At 34.6% G+C, this 14362-nt stretch overlaps 1 protein-coding gene across 1 annotated transcript; it reads right to left on the bottom strand.

Moving 5' to 3' along the window:
* Window positions 1-2240: 2240 nt before the first annotated feature.
* LOC110459239 (chitin synthase 1-like) lies at window positions 2241-7711 on the bottom strand. Its single transcript, XM_021511405.1, has 6 exons — window positions 6696-7711; window positions 6176-6331; window positions 5204-5698; window positions 4708-4904; window positions 4235-4322; window positions 2241-3344 (listed from the first exon to the last, which is right to left on the bottom strand). Exons 1-6 carry the CDS (start codon window positions 7687-7689, stop codon window positions 2974-2976), a joined length of 2301 nt encoding a protein of 766 aa, XP_021367080.1. The 5' UTR covers window positions 7690-7711; the 3' UTR covers window positions 2241-2973.
* Between the last annotated feature and the right edge of the window lie 6651 nt (window positions 7712-14362).

Here is a 14362-nt window from a genome sequence, read left to right as displayed (position 1 = left end):
CTTTAATTTCAGACAGAGCTTAGGAAAAAAATTACTAGTTGCGGGGGTCAAATTTTGGGTTAAAAATAGCAATTTTTGGCATTTTTTGGTAATATTTGATGTGGTAACCATGGTTTTCACACAAGTGACATACATAGAAAAAAAGAGGTTTATACACTTCTCAGTACTTTATATGTATTGTAAATGTAATGCAGTTTATAAATATATATACATGTATACATGTGTTGTGTAGGGTAATCCGCTGTGTTTACATTTCCTCGACATGTGCCTTGTTTATCAGAGTCGGGCCATTTCTACTGTACACTGCTATCATAACAAAAAGGCAAATTATGAAATACTTTTGTTCATTCCTATCACTATTCATATAAAAAAAAAAAAAATTGATTCAAGAAAAAACAAGATCAGAAATAACTTTGGTTCCTTTGATTTCAACAGATTTTATTGACTTTATATATGTCAATTGGATTGGACATCAGGCTAAGCCTATTTAAGTCCTTTCCAAACTTATTTACAAACATTACATATATTCTGTCATAACAATCCAATAACAGCGCAGGGGAGATAACCCCAATTTAGCTTCTGAAATGAACATTTTACAACTTTTATTTAATCCTTTTATGTTTTGGATATTAACAATTAAATAAATCACGTATATTTATTGACAACCCATCCTACATAAAATCCAAGGGAAACAGGCCCAAAAGTCCCTGTGTATAAAAACATTGGCCGTCCACCAAATGGATATATAGGATAAGTTACCAAGAAATAAATATTTTGTAAAATTTCAGAATATGATATGGATTCATAAAGGAAAATGTCGTTGTTATTATCTATTATTGGAAATGATTCTCTTAAAATTTATTTAACACAGCATTATAGAATATTCATCTAACTATGAAATAGTTAGAACAGGTTATAGAATAGTACACTGAAGATAAATATACACCAGTAACAATACTTATTAGCAGAGTGATCATGACACTATAAATAATAGCATCACTTTCAATGTCAAGTTAAGCTATGAGTGAGATTACATATCAAGTCTATTAGTTTGACAAATGTAGTCAGATAAACTTTGTAAAATGGATATGTTGATATCAACGCTGCATATTAAGCACTATTTAATACAGTTTTTAGATTAAAATGATCATGATTACCAGTTATACCAAATTGAGAAATGTTTATTACTAATTGCATTCTAATATTGTTATAGAGTGGGCATTCAAATATAAAATGAAGTGCATTTTCATTTTCACGTCCACATCTACATGCTGGTGTGTCATTCAGATGATTCATATATAAGTCACTATTTAGGTTGCTAGCATTATTTCTTCGCTGACAAATTATTATATTGAATTGTCTTGGCCCATAGTGTTTAAATGTGCTAGCAATTTCTACAGTGTTGTTCATATTATCAGACTTGATGAAATTTTTAAATTTTTGAAGGGAAGTAGCATTTAAAGTTTCTGCAGATAGAGGATTAAATTCTCTACACATTGAGAGAAAATAACTATTGAAATAATTCTCAGTTCTACAGAAAGGGGGATTGAAAAAGCGGCTATTTCTTAGTGGATATCTTACACTTTGGTTCCTTTACGGTTGATATCTGGATGTGAACGTGACCGTCTTGTGAACAAGATATATCACTTGACATACATTAAGGTACATTTAAAAAAAGTCTTTAACGGGGCGTTTACTGTTGGCATTGACGTAAGCAGTTCAGCACCTTTGTCGCTCCCACTTCTACTCGGGCCTAGATATACGCAGATCAGTCCTGTAATCTTTCCCAAATAACCCCAATTGTCACAACATCATTTAGTTACCCTTCATTAAATTAATTCAATATACTATTTTCTTAAACACATTATACCTCCATGATAATTTTACATGTTGCAGTAGCCAGGCTTGGATAGAATCACGCGTGGTGTATCACCTGTAGTGTAGCACCATATGTATGGGTCAGTAAAACGTGTGGTGCCATACAAATGATAAAATACACCACCCTGTATGATCTACGAGTAGATAGAGAACTCTCTCTCTCTCTCTCTCTCTCTCTCTCTCTCTCTCTCTCTCTCTCTCAATTTTGCTAGGTTTCCCCTTGTCCGGCATGTTTTTGTACTTTTTTTCAAGTTGATTAATAAAGCAAAACTATAATATACATACTTAACACCGCGAAGAGTAAAACTTCGGTGTGTGGAAAACAAATTCCGAAGGTTAGAGAAAAACGCACTTGTTTCTTTCATAGATTTTATTTGTTAAGATAAACAGCATATGAAACTTTAAATGTAAACATGTGAGAAGAAAACAAATGAACGATAAGCGCTGTTTGCGAGCTAAAAAGAGACAGACAAACGGACCGACGGACGCAAATAGGAATAGAAAGGATTTCCAACAGACGCAAGTTTTTGACTTGTTAGTTGAAGAAAGCATATAATTTGCTCAATTAGCTGTCTAGGTCCAAAATGTCGTCAGATGGATTGATCCCCGAGTAACGCAGACAGACAAATATCAATCCGATTGTAATATTTAAAAGCCAACAACGATGTATGTCCTGGGTTTAATTAGGTTACTACACGAGCTGCGCATTTTACTGTCTTAATCAGACGTGTGTTTTAATAACTTATGTCTTACGCCAATAATCCGCTTTTACTGATCATATCTATTTAAATCACCTCAGCAATATCAGAGGCAATTGCCACAACTACAGTGACACAACTTCAGCTAATGCGTGCGAGAGTTTTCTCTTACCTAAATTGGAGACAAATCTGTGGAATTTTAGGGAATTATTCTGTACTTCTTTGTGAAGGATAGTACAACGTAAGTGACACTTATGAGTCCTGACTAAAGGATTACAATTTGGAGCAAACCGTTTTTGCAATCACCTTTTGTTCCAATTCGTAACTGTCTATGGTAGTGATACATATATCTGAAATAATTTATAACTCAGCAATAGAAATGTGATCGAAGCATGTATTACAAATATTTTCTTATTAGTCTAAATAATACACAACCTCTGTCCACAAGCATCCCTGTCACTTGTATTAATGGTGTGAGGCCTAAGGATGAAATCATTACAACACTGAAAATTGTCTTGTTGTCCATGAGTTGTAGTAGAAATCCATAACACCCACATAGTATTATGACCCACACAGCGTTGATAGAGAGAAACCAAATCACCACTTTCTTTCTCATAACACGTAGTCCCTCTGTCCTCTCGTCTGACGACATTCCTCCGGGAACATTGACCCCGATTAAATTTTTCACCACTCTCTCCCAAAACGAATCTTCGTCTTCGTTGAAGTTTTGAAGATCCAACACAGAACTGTTCAAACTTGTGTATGACCCTGTTGAAGAGTAAAATAAAAGAGTAAGAATCCATCACGTTGTGTTGTGGATCATTTATAAACAATTGCTTTATCTTATAATAATATACATCTAGAAAATTAGACTATGTTCATCATTCAGCCCGTGGGTTCATACTTGGGTGTCGAAGCTTGTAGGAACCTCATTGCGAGGTTTGATTTTCTACTTCTAACAATTTTACATAACTACATATTTTCTAATAATTTCATTTTCGTTCTCTCTCAAGTAGGATATATTAATAATGACTTTTGTTGAGACGTCATATCATTGTTATCATGTAGAGCGAGACAGGAAAATCAAGCGATACGGACATATTTTATCTTTACCCCTGACAGTTTATGGAATATCCTTACACTTCACCTCTGCGTATGGGGAAAATAAGCTTTTGTTTTATATTTTTTATTCAAGATGTGTGTTGACATTAGTCGTTTATGACATTCTTCCCCAGGGGAACATGTGAAAGTGTAACTTCCAAACAGATTGAATTTTAGTCGTTTATGACAAACTTAAAACGTAGTTTCCATATAGAATAATTTAACGAGAAAACACATCAAGAGTGATTCAAGTAAAAACTACATAAGTCATTGTCATAACACAATCATGATCTTAACTCAAAGTCAAAATCAGAAGAAACTATAACATTTAGAAAACCAAATGGAGAGACATAGAGAACACCCACAGGTAGCTTGTATATGAAGAGATTTCCGGTTGACCCTACTTGTGGTGTTAAAATAGCAAAACATAACACGATTCAACAGGGGTATAATTCACGTGGTCGATCCTAATTGGAAGATACTTCATTTTGGAAACAAACATTAGTTCTTTAGTAAATTTGTTGTAATCGATTTTTCTTAATTAAAAAAAACATCACCTTTATGAGACAGTGATCTTGTCTTTTTCTTCCTCTTCCGCTTTTTCAGTTTCGGTAGGCTTAAGAACTTTGGTACCTTCGCTAATTGCTGAAAATCAAGGAACAAATAATGAAAATAAAACATGTACTAGTTTCCTAACTTGATATTTTCACAGGATATTTTCCATGGCCTTGTCTAATAACCATATATTGCAAATAAACATTTCTATTCCATAATTGATAAATATATCGCCTTCTCATTGATAGTGAGTAAGTTATTGTTGTCTTTGTTTGAAATATTATTTAACATATCTCATTATGTTTTTAAAACGAATATAGTTAGTCACAATAACAGTCCTAAAAGTAATTATCCTACTTTACGGAGGTCATGTTTGTAATTTGAATCTGTCCAGACAGAAAACAATGGGTCCAATGATGAAACAGACATCAATGAGAATTCTGAATTATACTATACTTAATGTAAGTTAACTTACATTGTCCCGAGTACCCCAGGACTGGTCAACGATATTACACATTGCATAAATTGGCAGAATGATATTGAGCAGAGGTAGAAAGAACATGTAAGGTATGCCATAGAGCAGGATCTTGAGTTCGGACGGGTGGACGATAGCAGCTAGTAGGTAGGTGGCAGCCAGGGACAGTATCAGTAGGTACTCGATGTGCCCCAACTCTTGATGGTTGTAATCTGAAAAATGAGTTTGATGTATATTAAACAAACCTATTCATAATTATTTTCAATTCAATAATAAATTTATATTGTTCATTTGAAGAATATATGTTGCGGTTCTATTTGTGTGGAATTGCGATTACCGTTTTCTAGAATAAAATACGATAATAATATTCATTTGATTTTGATTTTTCATAAGCTATTTTTAATATCAATGCAGTATAATGTTTAGCTTTATTGGTGCAGATTTTGCTTCATCTAATTGTATAAATTGTAAGGTTTGAGTAAGTAAAACAACTTGCCGTTGATCAGTGCTTGCATGATTATAACAGCCGTTGAACCAAACACATACAGTGTTCCCACCCCTAGAACTACTATCAGCAGTTTACATATCACCAGCTGTACTGAAGCGGATATGTCTTTCACCAACACAATGCTGTATCCAACAATCAGAAGGTAAAACGTTGGTGTTATAGCAACAAGAGGAAGCCCAGAACCCAACTCAAGGCCCAGGGATAACATCATTACGGTGGCACCAGGGTACAGAACCATGATGAGGAACAGTTGTACCACGTACAGTACGTATGTTAATGAGAAGGCAGAGTTGATGGTCATCAGATTGGCTACATTTTGGATAACTAGTAACGCATTTGTATAGTCCGATAGAAGCCACCGTCTTCGCTGCTTCATGAACTCCAAAGTAGTCTCTGGACAAAATGTGCTGTTTTGCCCCGCCTGTGTGTATCGAAGTTTCCAGCCCTTTAACATCATCAAAGTACACATCCAACGATCTTCACCTTAAAGTGGATACAAACATAGAACAGTTTACAAAAAGTGGTGGGTATTTTCAAAAGATTAGCTTAACAAATCTAGATAGTTTTTTTATTTTGAAAGTATTTTTTGATAATCTTTTTGTCAATAGTTTATTTTTTCCTAAATCAGTCGATATTTAATTATTTATTTATTTAATTACCTCCTGAAAATTGTAGATAAACATGTTGTGAAGCATACTGGAAACATATTTATAACCATGAAGCAGGTGATAGAATTAACAACTTTGTTAAAGGTTTGCTGAAGTTATTCCAAAAAAAATTAGTGTTTTCAGCTTTCATGTGAGCTGTGAACATGGTATGCGACAGGATAATCATTTATGTATCTGAATTAATTCTTAAGAAATGCAAATTGATTAAAGGAATCTATGTAATTTAAAGACTTAAATGTTTTAATTTCAATATTCTGGCATGAAAAACTAAAAGAAATTATTCTATTTTTACCGTTATCTTTCGTGAACACATCCATCACTGTTTCTGTCGGACTAGAGTAAGTGGAAAAAATATCTGACAATGCTTCGAATCGAAATAGGCTAAAACATCCGGGACAACACATCACGGAGCCAATAACATTTTGGGAACTCTTTATCATCCAGAAATCTAAAAAAAATCAAAATAGTCCAATTTAAATATAAAAAGTGACATTGTTTGGTATTTCTGTTCACATGAAATACTTGAATAAGTTTAAATATAATGCATTAACGTTAACAGATAAGACCGGTCCATTTGTTAAGGAGAATTCTTTTAAAAGTAATGTCAAGCGCAACGATATTGCTTAAGCTGTTGATGAGATAGAAAACAATAATGCAAACTTTTCAGGAAAGCAACTCAAATCATATGTATGCATGTATGAGATGCAGTTAGCTATAAACACAGTGGTAGCGTCTATTTACCGAGAGCATAGTGAACCTGTTCTGACTCTACAAATTAATGTTCTCATCAATAAGGTAATGGATTAACCCACCTTTAGCAAATTCAAACACTTGCAGCCAGAGTATTGGATGTCTGTACAGCCCTGTTGGAAAAGTCCTACCGCAGACTCCTCCGACGTCAGGTTCCTTCTTACAAACATCAACAACAGCAAGGACAGCGCCATCGTCGAACGACATATCAGCGTCAGTCATTAGGACATAATTGTCCATTGACTGCGAAATAGAAGGTCCCGCTATATTTGACATGGAGAGAGATACAGAAAAAATCGTACTTTCTTGAGTGTGGATTTCCAGTGGTGTTTCTTTTACAAACAAATCACTTCCGGCCCGACTTGGTGTTTCACTAGGATAAAGACTTCCATCGTTTGAAGCCATGTCGATCGTGAAATTATCAGCTGAATTGTCGTCTGCGTCGTCACCAGGGTGATTAAGGATGATGTCAGGGATGTCCAAAAAGTTGCCATTTGTAAATGTCGGATTTCTCCTCTCTGTACCATTATTGTCATTTGACAAGTAATAGTCATTTAGCCTATCAAGAGACTCCGTTGAATCGTATGTAAATGAAGGATTGGAGGACATTGTTTTCGACTCGTAGGGGTTATGCATTCCAGCCCATTTAGATCTGTATTTGAGAATGTACTCCATATACATCACCTGACTCCATCTTTTCTTTGCCTTGACCTTTGCTGTGTCTTTCAGATGTATAAAGAGTGGCGTGCCACATTCTAGCACCCAGTGCAATTGTATCCCGTAAGGTGTGTATAACATTATACCAGACTCTGCTCGTAGTTCAATCGTTTCTTCTACTAAAGATAGTAACTGTTTTCCGAAGTCCTTCATTTCCTTACCATCCGCTCCATTGTCAAGAAATATATGAGATTCGATATAGATATTTTTCCTTTTGAGTTTCTGTGACGTCATTACTTGATCCAAGCTCCTGAGAAGCCTGGCCATCTCGTGTTCAGCCTCCTGGTACATTGTAGTACAAATATACACTCTTGATGGTCTGTTCATTGCTTGTTCCATGCCTTCATTAGAATGTTTTCTAAACACTTTTTGTTGTATCATCACAAAATGCAGAAGAAATAATGAGTTATAACGGTGTATTCCTCTGTTTGATTCATGTGTTATTTCTACAATATTCTCATATTTTCGAAAGCACTTTGGTATAAGCACTAGGCATAGTGGAATCACTGTTAGAATTGCACACAAACTTATTATGACAATAAGATCACTTGTTATTTTTATATCTCTCACAAGTGGATCGATTATATCCAATGCCACATGTCCATGTGTTACAAGAATTATAAAAAGTATTGAAGTTAATATAGGAGAAAGAAAACATGGACAGAACGTGGTGAATGAAGACTTCTGTGGAACCAAGTACGATAACAGTGAAATAAACGAAAGCACGCTATGCACAACTATCAAAATATGAAAATTTTCAGAACTACTCAATGCTTGGAATCCCTTAATCAATTGTCGGAAGTCAAGAGATATAGCTCCAATTTTGTCACTGTTAAAACACATTAAACAAAACAAAATATATGTTAACGTTCTCAACGATCCATATAACAGAGAAACGTTATGTAAAGAAGCTTCTGAGACACCATAGATATGTTTTTGGACTGGTGTATACAAGCTTAGTGACGCTCCGATCAGTAAGAGTGGTAGCAGGGCGGCTTGGTGGGCTAGGAGGATACCCGAGTGCGATAGTAAAATGCTTGATACTACTCCAGCAAGAAGGATGGCCACGCAGCCTAAAATCCGCAACGTAGGTTCCATACACGTGTGTAAATATTTGTTATTGATTGCCTAAGAAAAAAAAAAGAAAAAAAATGCATGATTAAACATTAAAATGTTTCGAAATAAGTTATGCGTACACCTGTACGATTCTTATTTTGAAGATTTATGATTTCTATTTCATTGATAAGATTAAGCTAATATATATTTTAAAAGTATAAGGATTTTAATTTACATTTAGTCGAGGTTATTCACCAGGTATCCCTCGTTATAGCACACTGTAGGTGAAGGAACACAATAACTCACTTCTTTTATATCATCATTCAACGTTTATATTTAATTCAGTAATTAAACATCGTATATTTTGTAGGACCAATATTGTTATTGAAAACATGTAATTTTAGCTTTCAGATTAACACAAACTGGTACCGACTTTTTACTAAAAATACATACCTTGACTGGGTTTTTTTCTTTCTAAAAATACATTGACTGTTGTTTTTCTCTAAAAGTTCATACCTTGACTGATTGTGATAGTTCTGGCAACAATGTTATATTCAGTAATGGAAGCATGATGTAGCCTGGCGTCAGTGGTAGTATAACGTACGTCAGCATTGATATACAACCAGCCTCAATGAAACTCAGAACGATACCCTAAAATAAACAAACACATATCCATAACTGAAATATACACTAGAATGAAAGATCATCTATAAAATGACTTTGTTGAATAATTGACGTTTTACTCACGACCTGGTTCAACTACATCTGGGGCTTTCAGTAATTTCGATATTTAGAGGTGTTATCTTTTATCTTTAATGTATTGGAAGCAGTCTATCAGATGATGAACCATAAGTATGGTTGTTATATTTGGGTAGACTATACAGTCATTTTGAGGGCAAGTTTATAATACCTTAATAATATATTCCCGTTCAAATAGCAATCCATGTTGTCCGCTGTTGTTACTTACACTACATATTCCTCGGAACATAGGCCATTGAGCTGCTGTTCCAGCAGTCAGGAAGGAGGCACACCAAAATATTTGTATAATATGGACAACCTCTGGTATAAACAGAACAAACCCAATGCACACGTACCTAAAACAATGATAAATCATCAACATAATATATCATGTAAATTCAGTCATGACTACTTGTATACGTATAAAGACATGATCAAATCTGGTTACTAGGAGGAAGACTGTTGTGGAAAAAACAAACAAATGTAGTAGAAACTGGGTTGTTTTTGACATAATACATTGGATATATAACGTTCTAATCGATAACACTGTCACAGTGACGGTATACCATCTAAATATTGCCTATTAATGATACATTAATAAGCACATTATAGTTGATTAATGTCATGTTGATAAGATAATGTATCACATCAAAACTATCTAGTCGAATCTCATGATGGCGCATTCACAAGATATCTGCAGTTTCCTTTATACAGACACCATGACAGGTATGCCAGTAAAGATTAATATAAACCAATCACCCGTTATGCCAGAATGACAGGGAATCAGTAAATAAATGGCATGCGGCATAAAGTCCCATTGATATGTTATCAATTAACACTGAACTGCTTCCAGTTGGCATTCATATTGCCTATGAATGACAATTGAAAGCAGTTCAATACTTATATTTACCATTTTTGGAATCTGTTCTTCTTATAAAATATATTTAATTACACTTATCTTTCTAAACGTTTTCTTCAGTTCTTTTTACACAACCAATACAATTTTCTATGTGACGTTTCGATGACTAGTACGATATGTACACTGTCACATTCATCAGACAAATGACCAATGAAGCGTATGCACACAAATGTGTAAAATGTATACGAGTTGTCTATAAAATCGATGTCGATTTCGGCTACGCTGGAAACGTATGTGCAATAGTTGTTATATATGTACCGAAATGACCCAATTCAGATACGCTTTGTTAACACCTGGTCATAGATGTGCGAGAGTAACATTCGATGGTTCTAAATCGAGACAAGGGGGCTCAAAGACTCTCGCACATCTATGACCAAGTATTAACAAAGCGTAGCTGAATTGAGTCATTTCGGTACATTTATAACAACTATTGTAATTGCATACGCTTCATTGGTCATTTGTCTGATGAAGGTGACAGTGTACATATCGTACTAGTCATCGAAACGTCATAAAGGTTTTTTTATTTGCTGTGTAAAAAGAACTTCTCATAATTACACTTTAGTCAGCATTTACTTCAAATAATGTATGTATCATGTATGCTTGTTCAATGAATACAACAGCCATCGCCGGGGATGGCCAGTAGTATCCAACGAAACAATTATGACGTCATATTAATGATGACGTCAACAATCGGTCTATGGCATCCATAGCCTATATGAAAGCCAACTGAATTTGGTAGGGTTATATAGTGGCAATGCCATTCGAAGGTAAATATCAGTTAATGACATACGGTCCATTGATATGATATCAACAGTTAATGACACATGGTGAAATGACGGGAAACCAAGATGTTAATAACAATCAAGCCGCTATGTCATAATACTAGGATATCAACAGCTTAATAACAAAATATCAACAATTTAATGAAAGGATATCAATAGTTTGTTCGGACTACCTGCCAATCTATGGTCACCTATTTGTGATGTCAGCCTTAAAACATAATGAACTTGTTAATTTAATTTCAAATCGCTTAAAGCTAAATCAAAACCAATAAAGAATCAAAAATATTCTTATTCGTTGCAGTTCAAGGAAAGAGGGCACCGTACAAGATAACACATTATCCAAAACTTTTGTAAATGTGTTATTTTAAAGATTCATTTATATATATATTCATGTTTAGGTGGTAAAAATGGACTAAATGCCCATGTGAAGGAAGTAAATATAATATGCCTATAGTTGTTCAAATCCAAACGTATGAGCTGGTCGCAAATGCTTATATTAACATGAAAGTTTTAAGGGGTTTGGTTTGGTAGGTTTGTGTTTTCCATCCTCTTAACAGCTATGGTCATTTAAGGAAGGGCCAGGTTTTGGTGGTAAAAGAAAGCCGGAGTATCGGGAGACCAGCGACCAGCAGCCGGTACTGTAAGTGCCGTATTCTTTGCAAGTAATTACTCAATTTATCCCTATGCATTCTATACACATATGTCCCTGCCCATTTCTTCTTCAAATATCCTTTTCTTCGGCAATTCAGAAATTACGCATATCTTAATTGTTACCATGAGTATTTTAAAATCACAATTCACTTCAAGTATCAAAATAATTCAAAGTGTGTAAGATTTGAAACAGGTAGATTTCTTTAAGAAATATTTCAATACATACCATACTTCCAAATCAGTATATTTTTTCCAGCTTAATGACAATACGAGCGTAAGCTGAGCGACAAAGAAGATCACCAAAAGCATGAATGTATACCCGAGTTGTACGAACACCTGAAATACAAACAAAGCCGATCAATATTTTAACATTATGGTTACAAAACAAAACGAAAAATACCATTTAGTATTTAGAATTTAATAAATTACTATGAAGTATGAATTTCTTAATTATCACATATTTTCATAACAAGTAAAACTGTATTCCAACCCTGAAGGTTTGTTTGGTCTGCTTAACAACTTTGTAAACTTACCTTGCACACTTTGGATGGTTTCATTTCGAATACTCCCAATAGAACAGTTTACTGTTAATGAAAAAAAGGAGTTTTCATATTTTTACGGAGGCGTTTACAACGATGGTTTGTTCTCCTTTCTCCCACTTTGTTCTGATTAAAGGAATTATATAAACACTGGAAAACAATAGAGGTGTCATTATAGTATGTTCTGGTATAGTACAGGTAGATTATTTACCTGTATTTACCTGTTCACCAATAGGAAATACTGTGTTAGTTATAGGAATATTTAACAAATATATGTCCTGATTTTCGTAATATTTACTGCAATTATGAATAAATATATACAAGATTCCAGTTATTACTTAATAAAAACACAGCAAAATACACTAATTGAAAACCTGCTTTTATTAATTTCATATTAAATCAATTTTATACATTTTTACTATACATTTACATGTATGTTATATATATATTTCTTAAAATAGAACTAAATTTAGCAAGCAATTTATGACAAATATAATCATTAAAGACAGAGATCATGTATTACATCATTAAATATGCAAAAACAGAGGCAAAGCTGGGAATGAAAATAAATAAAACGAATTAATTACATGTACACATGGAATAATGAGCACTGGTTGATCAAATCAATCATATTCATAAAATGCACACATGCACAAAGATACATGATATAAAACTAATAAAATAGCCCTAACTAAATTCCACAACAAGCACATTTATCACAATGTCACTCTAAATGCAAAGATGGGATGCTGTGTCGGCGTACTGGATTACACCTGTTGTACCATTCTCCGAGCGTTCCTTTAGTTGGTTAAGGCGGCTGTCGATGTTACGGTAGCGTTTTGCTCTTGGTCTGAGTTGTCCTCCTGCTGCGTGTTGGATGCGCGTTATCTCGTTGTTGGCTTGTATTTCCTGGAAGACGCGGATGATGCTGTAGATGTTGGAGTGGGCGTGTTCCACTTTCTTATTCAGTTTTCTGTGCCATCCCTCTATGTGGTTGGTTGTTCTGGGTCCATCGGTCTCAAAGTGGTTCTAGAGCTGTTGATCTCGGTCAATCCACTGTGTCACGACGTAATCTGTAAATGGAGCAGTGTCCTGTGGTACATCAGCATCGTCTATGTCCTCCAGCGCATTGAACCAGGCATCTTCTGCATGGTCTAACGGAACAAGGGGTAGTACAGCGGCACGCCGTACAAGTTGTCGGTTATCGTCGTTGTTTGCGTAGAGTTGTTGAAGTCCGGTCTGCTGGACTTTCCTCCAAATACATGCACTGTGTATAGTGGAAGAAACAGCCCTTCAAACTCACAGCTGGAAATAATGCGCGGATGGCGTTCTGGGCAGCAGCCTCAAAGTCAATGAAAACGGTGGTGGGATTGAGTTGGAGGTTGAGTTCTGTCATATTGGTCTTGACTAGTGTAAAGAATCTTTGGACGATGTAGATATGTTGAAACTGAGTCGGTTCACGTGTAAAACGTTCCATCACAGAAGAGAGTGTCGGCATCAGGTGTTAAGATTCATTAGTATCAACTAGAAATATCAGTGGACCCAAACCATATGGGGTTATCAAATAGAAACATAACTAATGATTATGTTTTAGGGGGAAATAATCTAATGAGTGATACTAAGTTATTAATAATTACACTGAAGACGCATTTATTGATAAAAAAATATTCTCTGAAAATAATGCTCCATAATGAATTTGCTTCACCCTAAATTAAATCAATTTTAATTAAAATTTAAAAACACAAAAATCAAAGCATTATCATCTATATATATAGTATTAAGTATATAAAATGTATAAAATATTTGTGGATTTCACATTACTAGACTATAGACTATATCAAAGCTACATGTATATGACAGTACTGTATAAATGATACAGTTAATGTGGGAGAACACAGGTAAAACCCAGGTAAAATATATATGAAACAGACTATAACTGCTATCGCAACATTACTGCCTCTATGGTGTTTTTTTTGTTTTTTTAAAGTGGGAGAAAGGAGAACACACCATAACGGTTACACCGTAATAACACAAACGACATTAGATCAGTACTCTTTGATAATACAGGACAGCCGAGAGACGCATTCGCCTAGAAAATGTTAATATTTTGTACATTAACTAAGGTGATACAATTATCAGTGTTTCTGTACCGTATATATACATATGTATTCTTTAATAACATACGTCTGGTACTGAGACAATGTGAGCACTAACTTGTGCTACATTCGATAACATGGGCGAACATTCTTCCGTAGCTTATCATTAGCATACAAACACTGTATACAATAGGATCGGAGTAGAAATGAGAAAGTAACCATGTTTTACGT

This window comes from Mizuhopecten yessoensis, unplaced genomic scaffold (assembly GCF_002113885.1).
Source record: "Mizuhopecten yessoensis strain PY_sf001 unplaced genomic scaffold, ASM211388v2 scaffold1313, whole genome shotgun sequence".
In the NCBI taxonomy this organism is placed as follows: Eukaryota; Metazoa; Mollusca; class Bivalvia; order Pectinida; family Pectinidae; genus Mizuhopecten; species Mizuhopecten yessoensis.
Note: the sequence above shows the minus strand (reverse complement) of the source record. Positions and strands in the feature narration are given on the sequence as shown.

What these genes read in the sequence shown, in the direction of transcription:
- LOC110459239 (XM_021511405.1), bottom strand. Translation starts at nt 7,689, where the DNA reads ATGGAACAAGCAATGAACAGACCATCAAGAGTGTATATTTGTACTACA. An exon ending in CATGCAAGCACTGATCAACG is followed by an intron (nt 4,905 to 5,203) that starts GCAAGTTGTTTT and finishes ACAACCATCAAG; the next exon opens with AGTTGGGGCACATCGAGTAC. An exon ending in AAGATCACTGTCTCATAAAG is followed by an intron (nt 3,345 to 4,234) that starts GTGATGTTTTTT and finishes ACTCTTCAACAG; the next exon opens with GGTCATACACAAGTTTGAAC.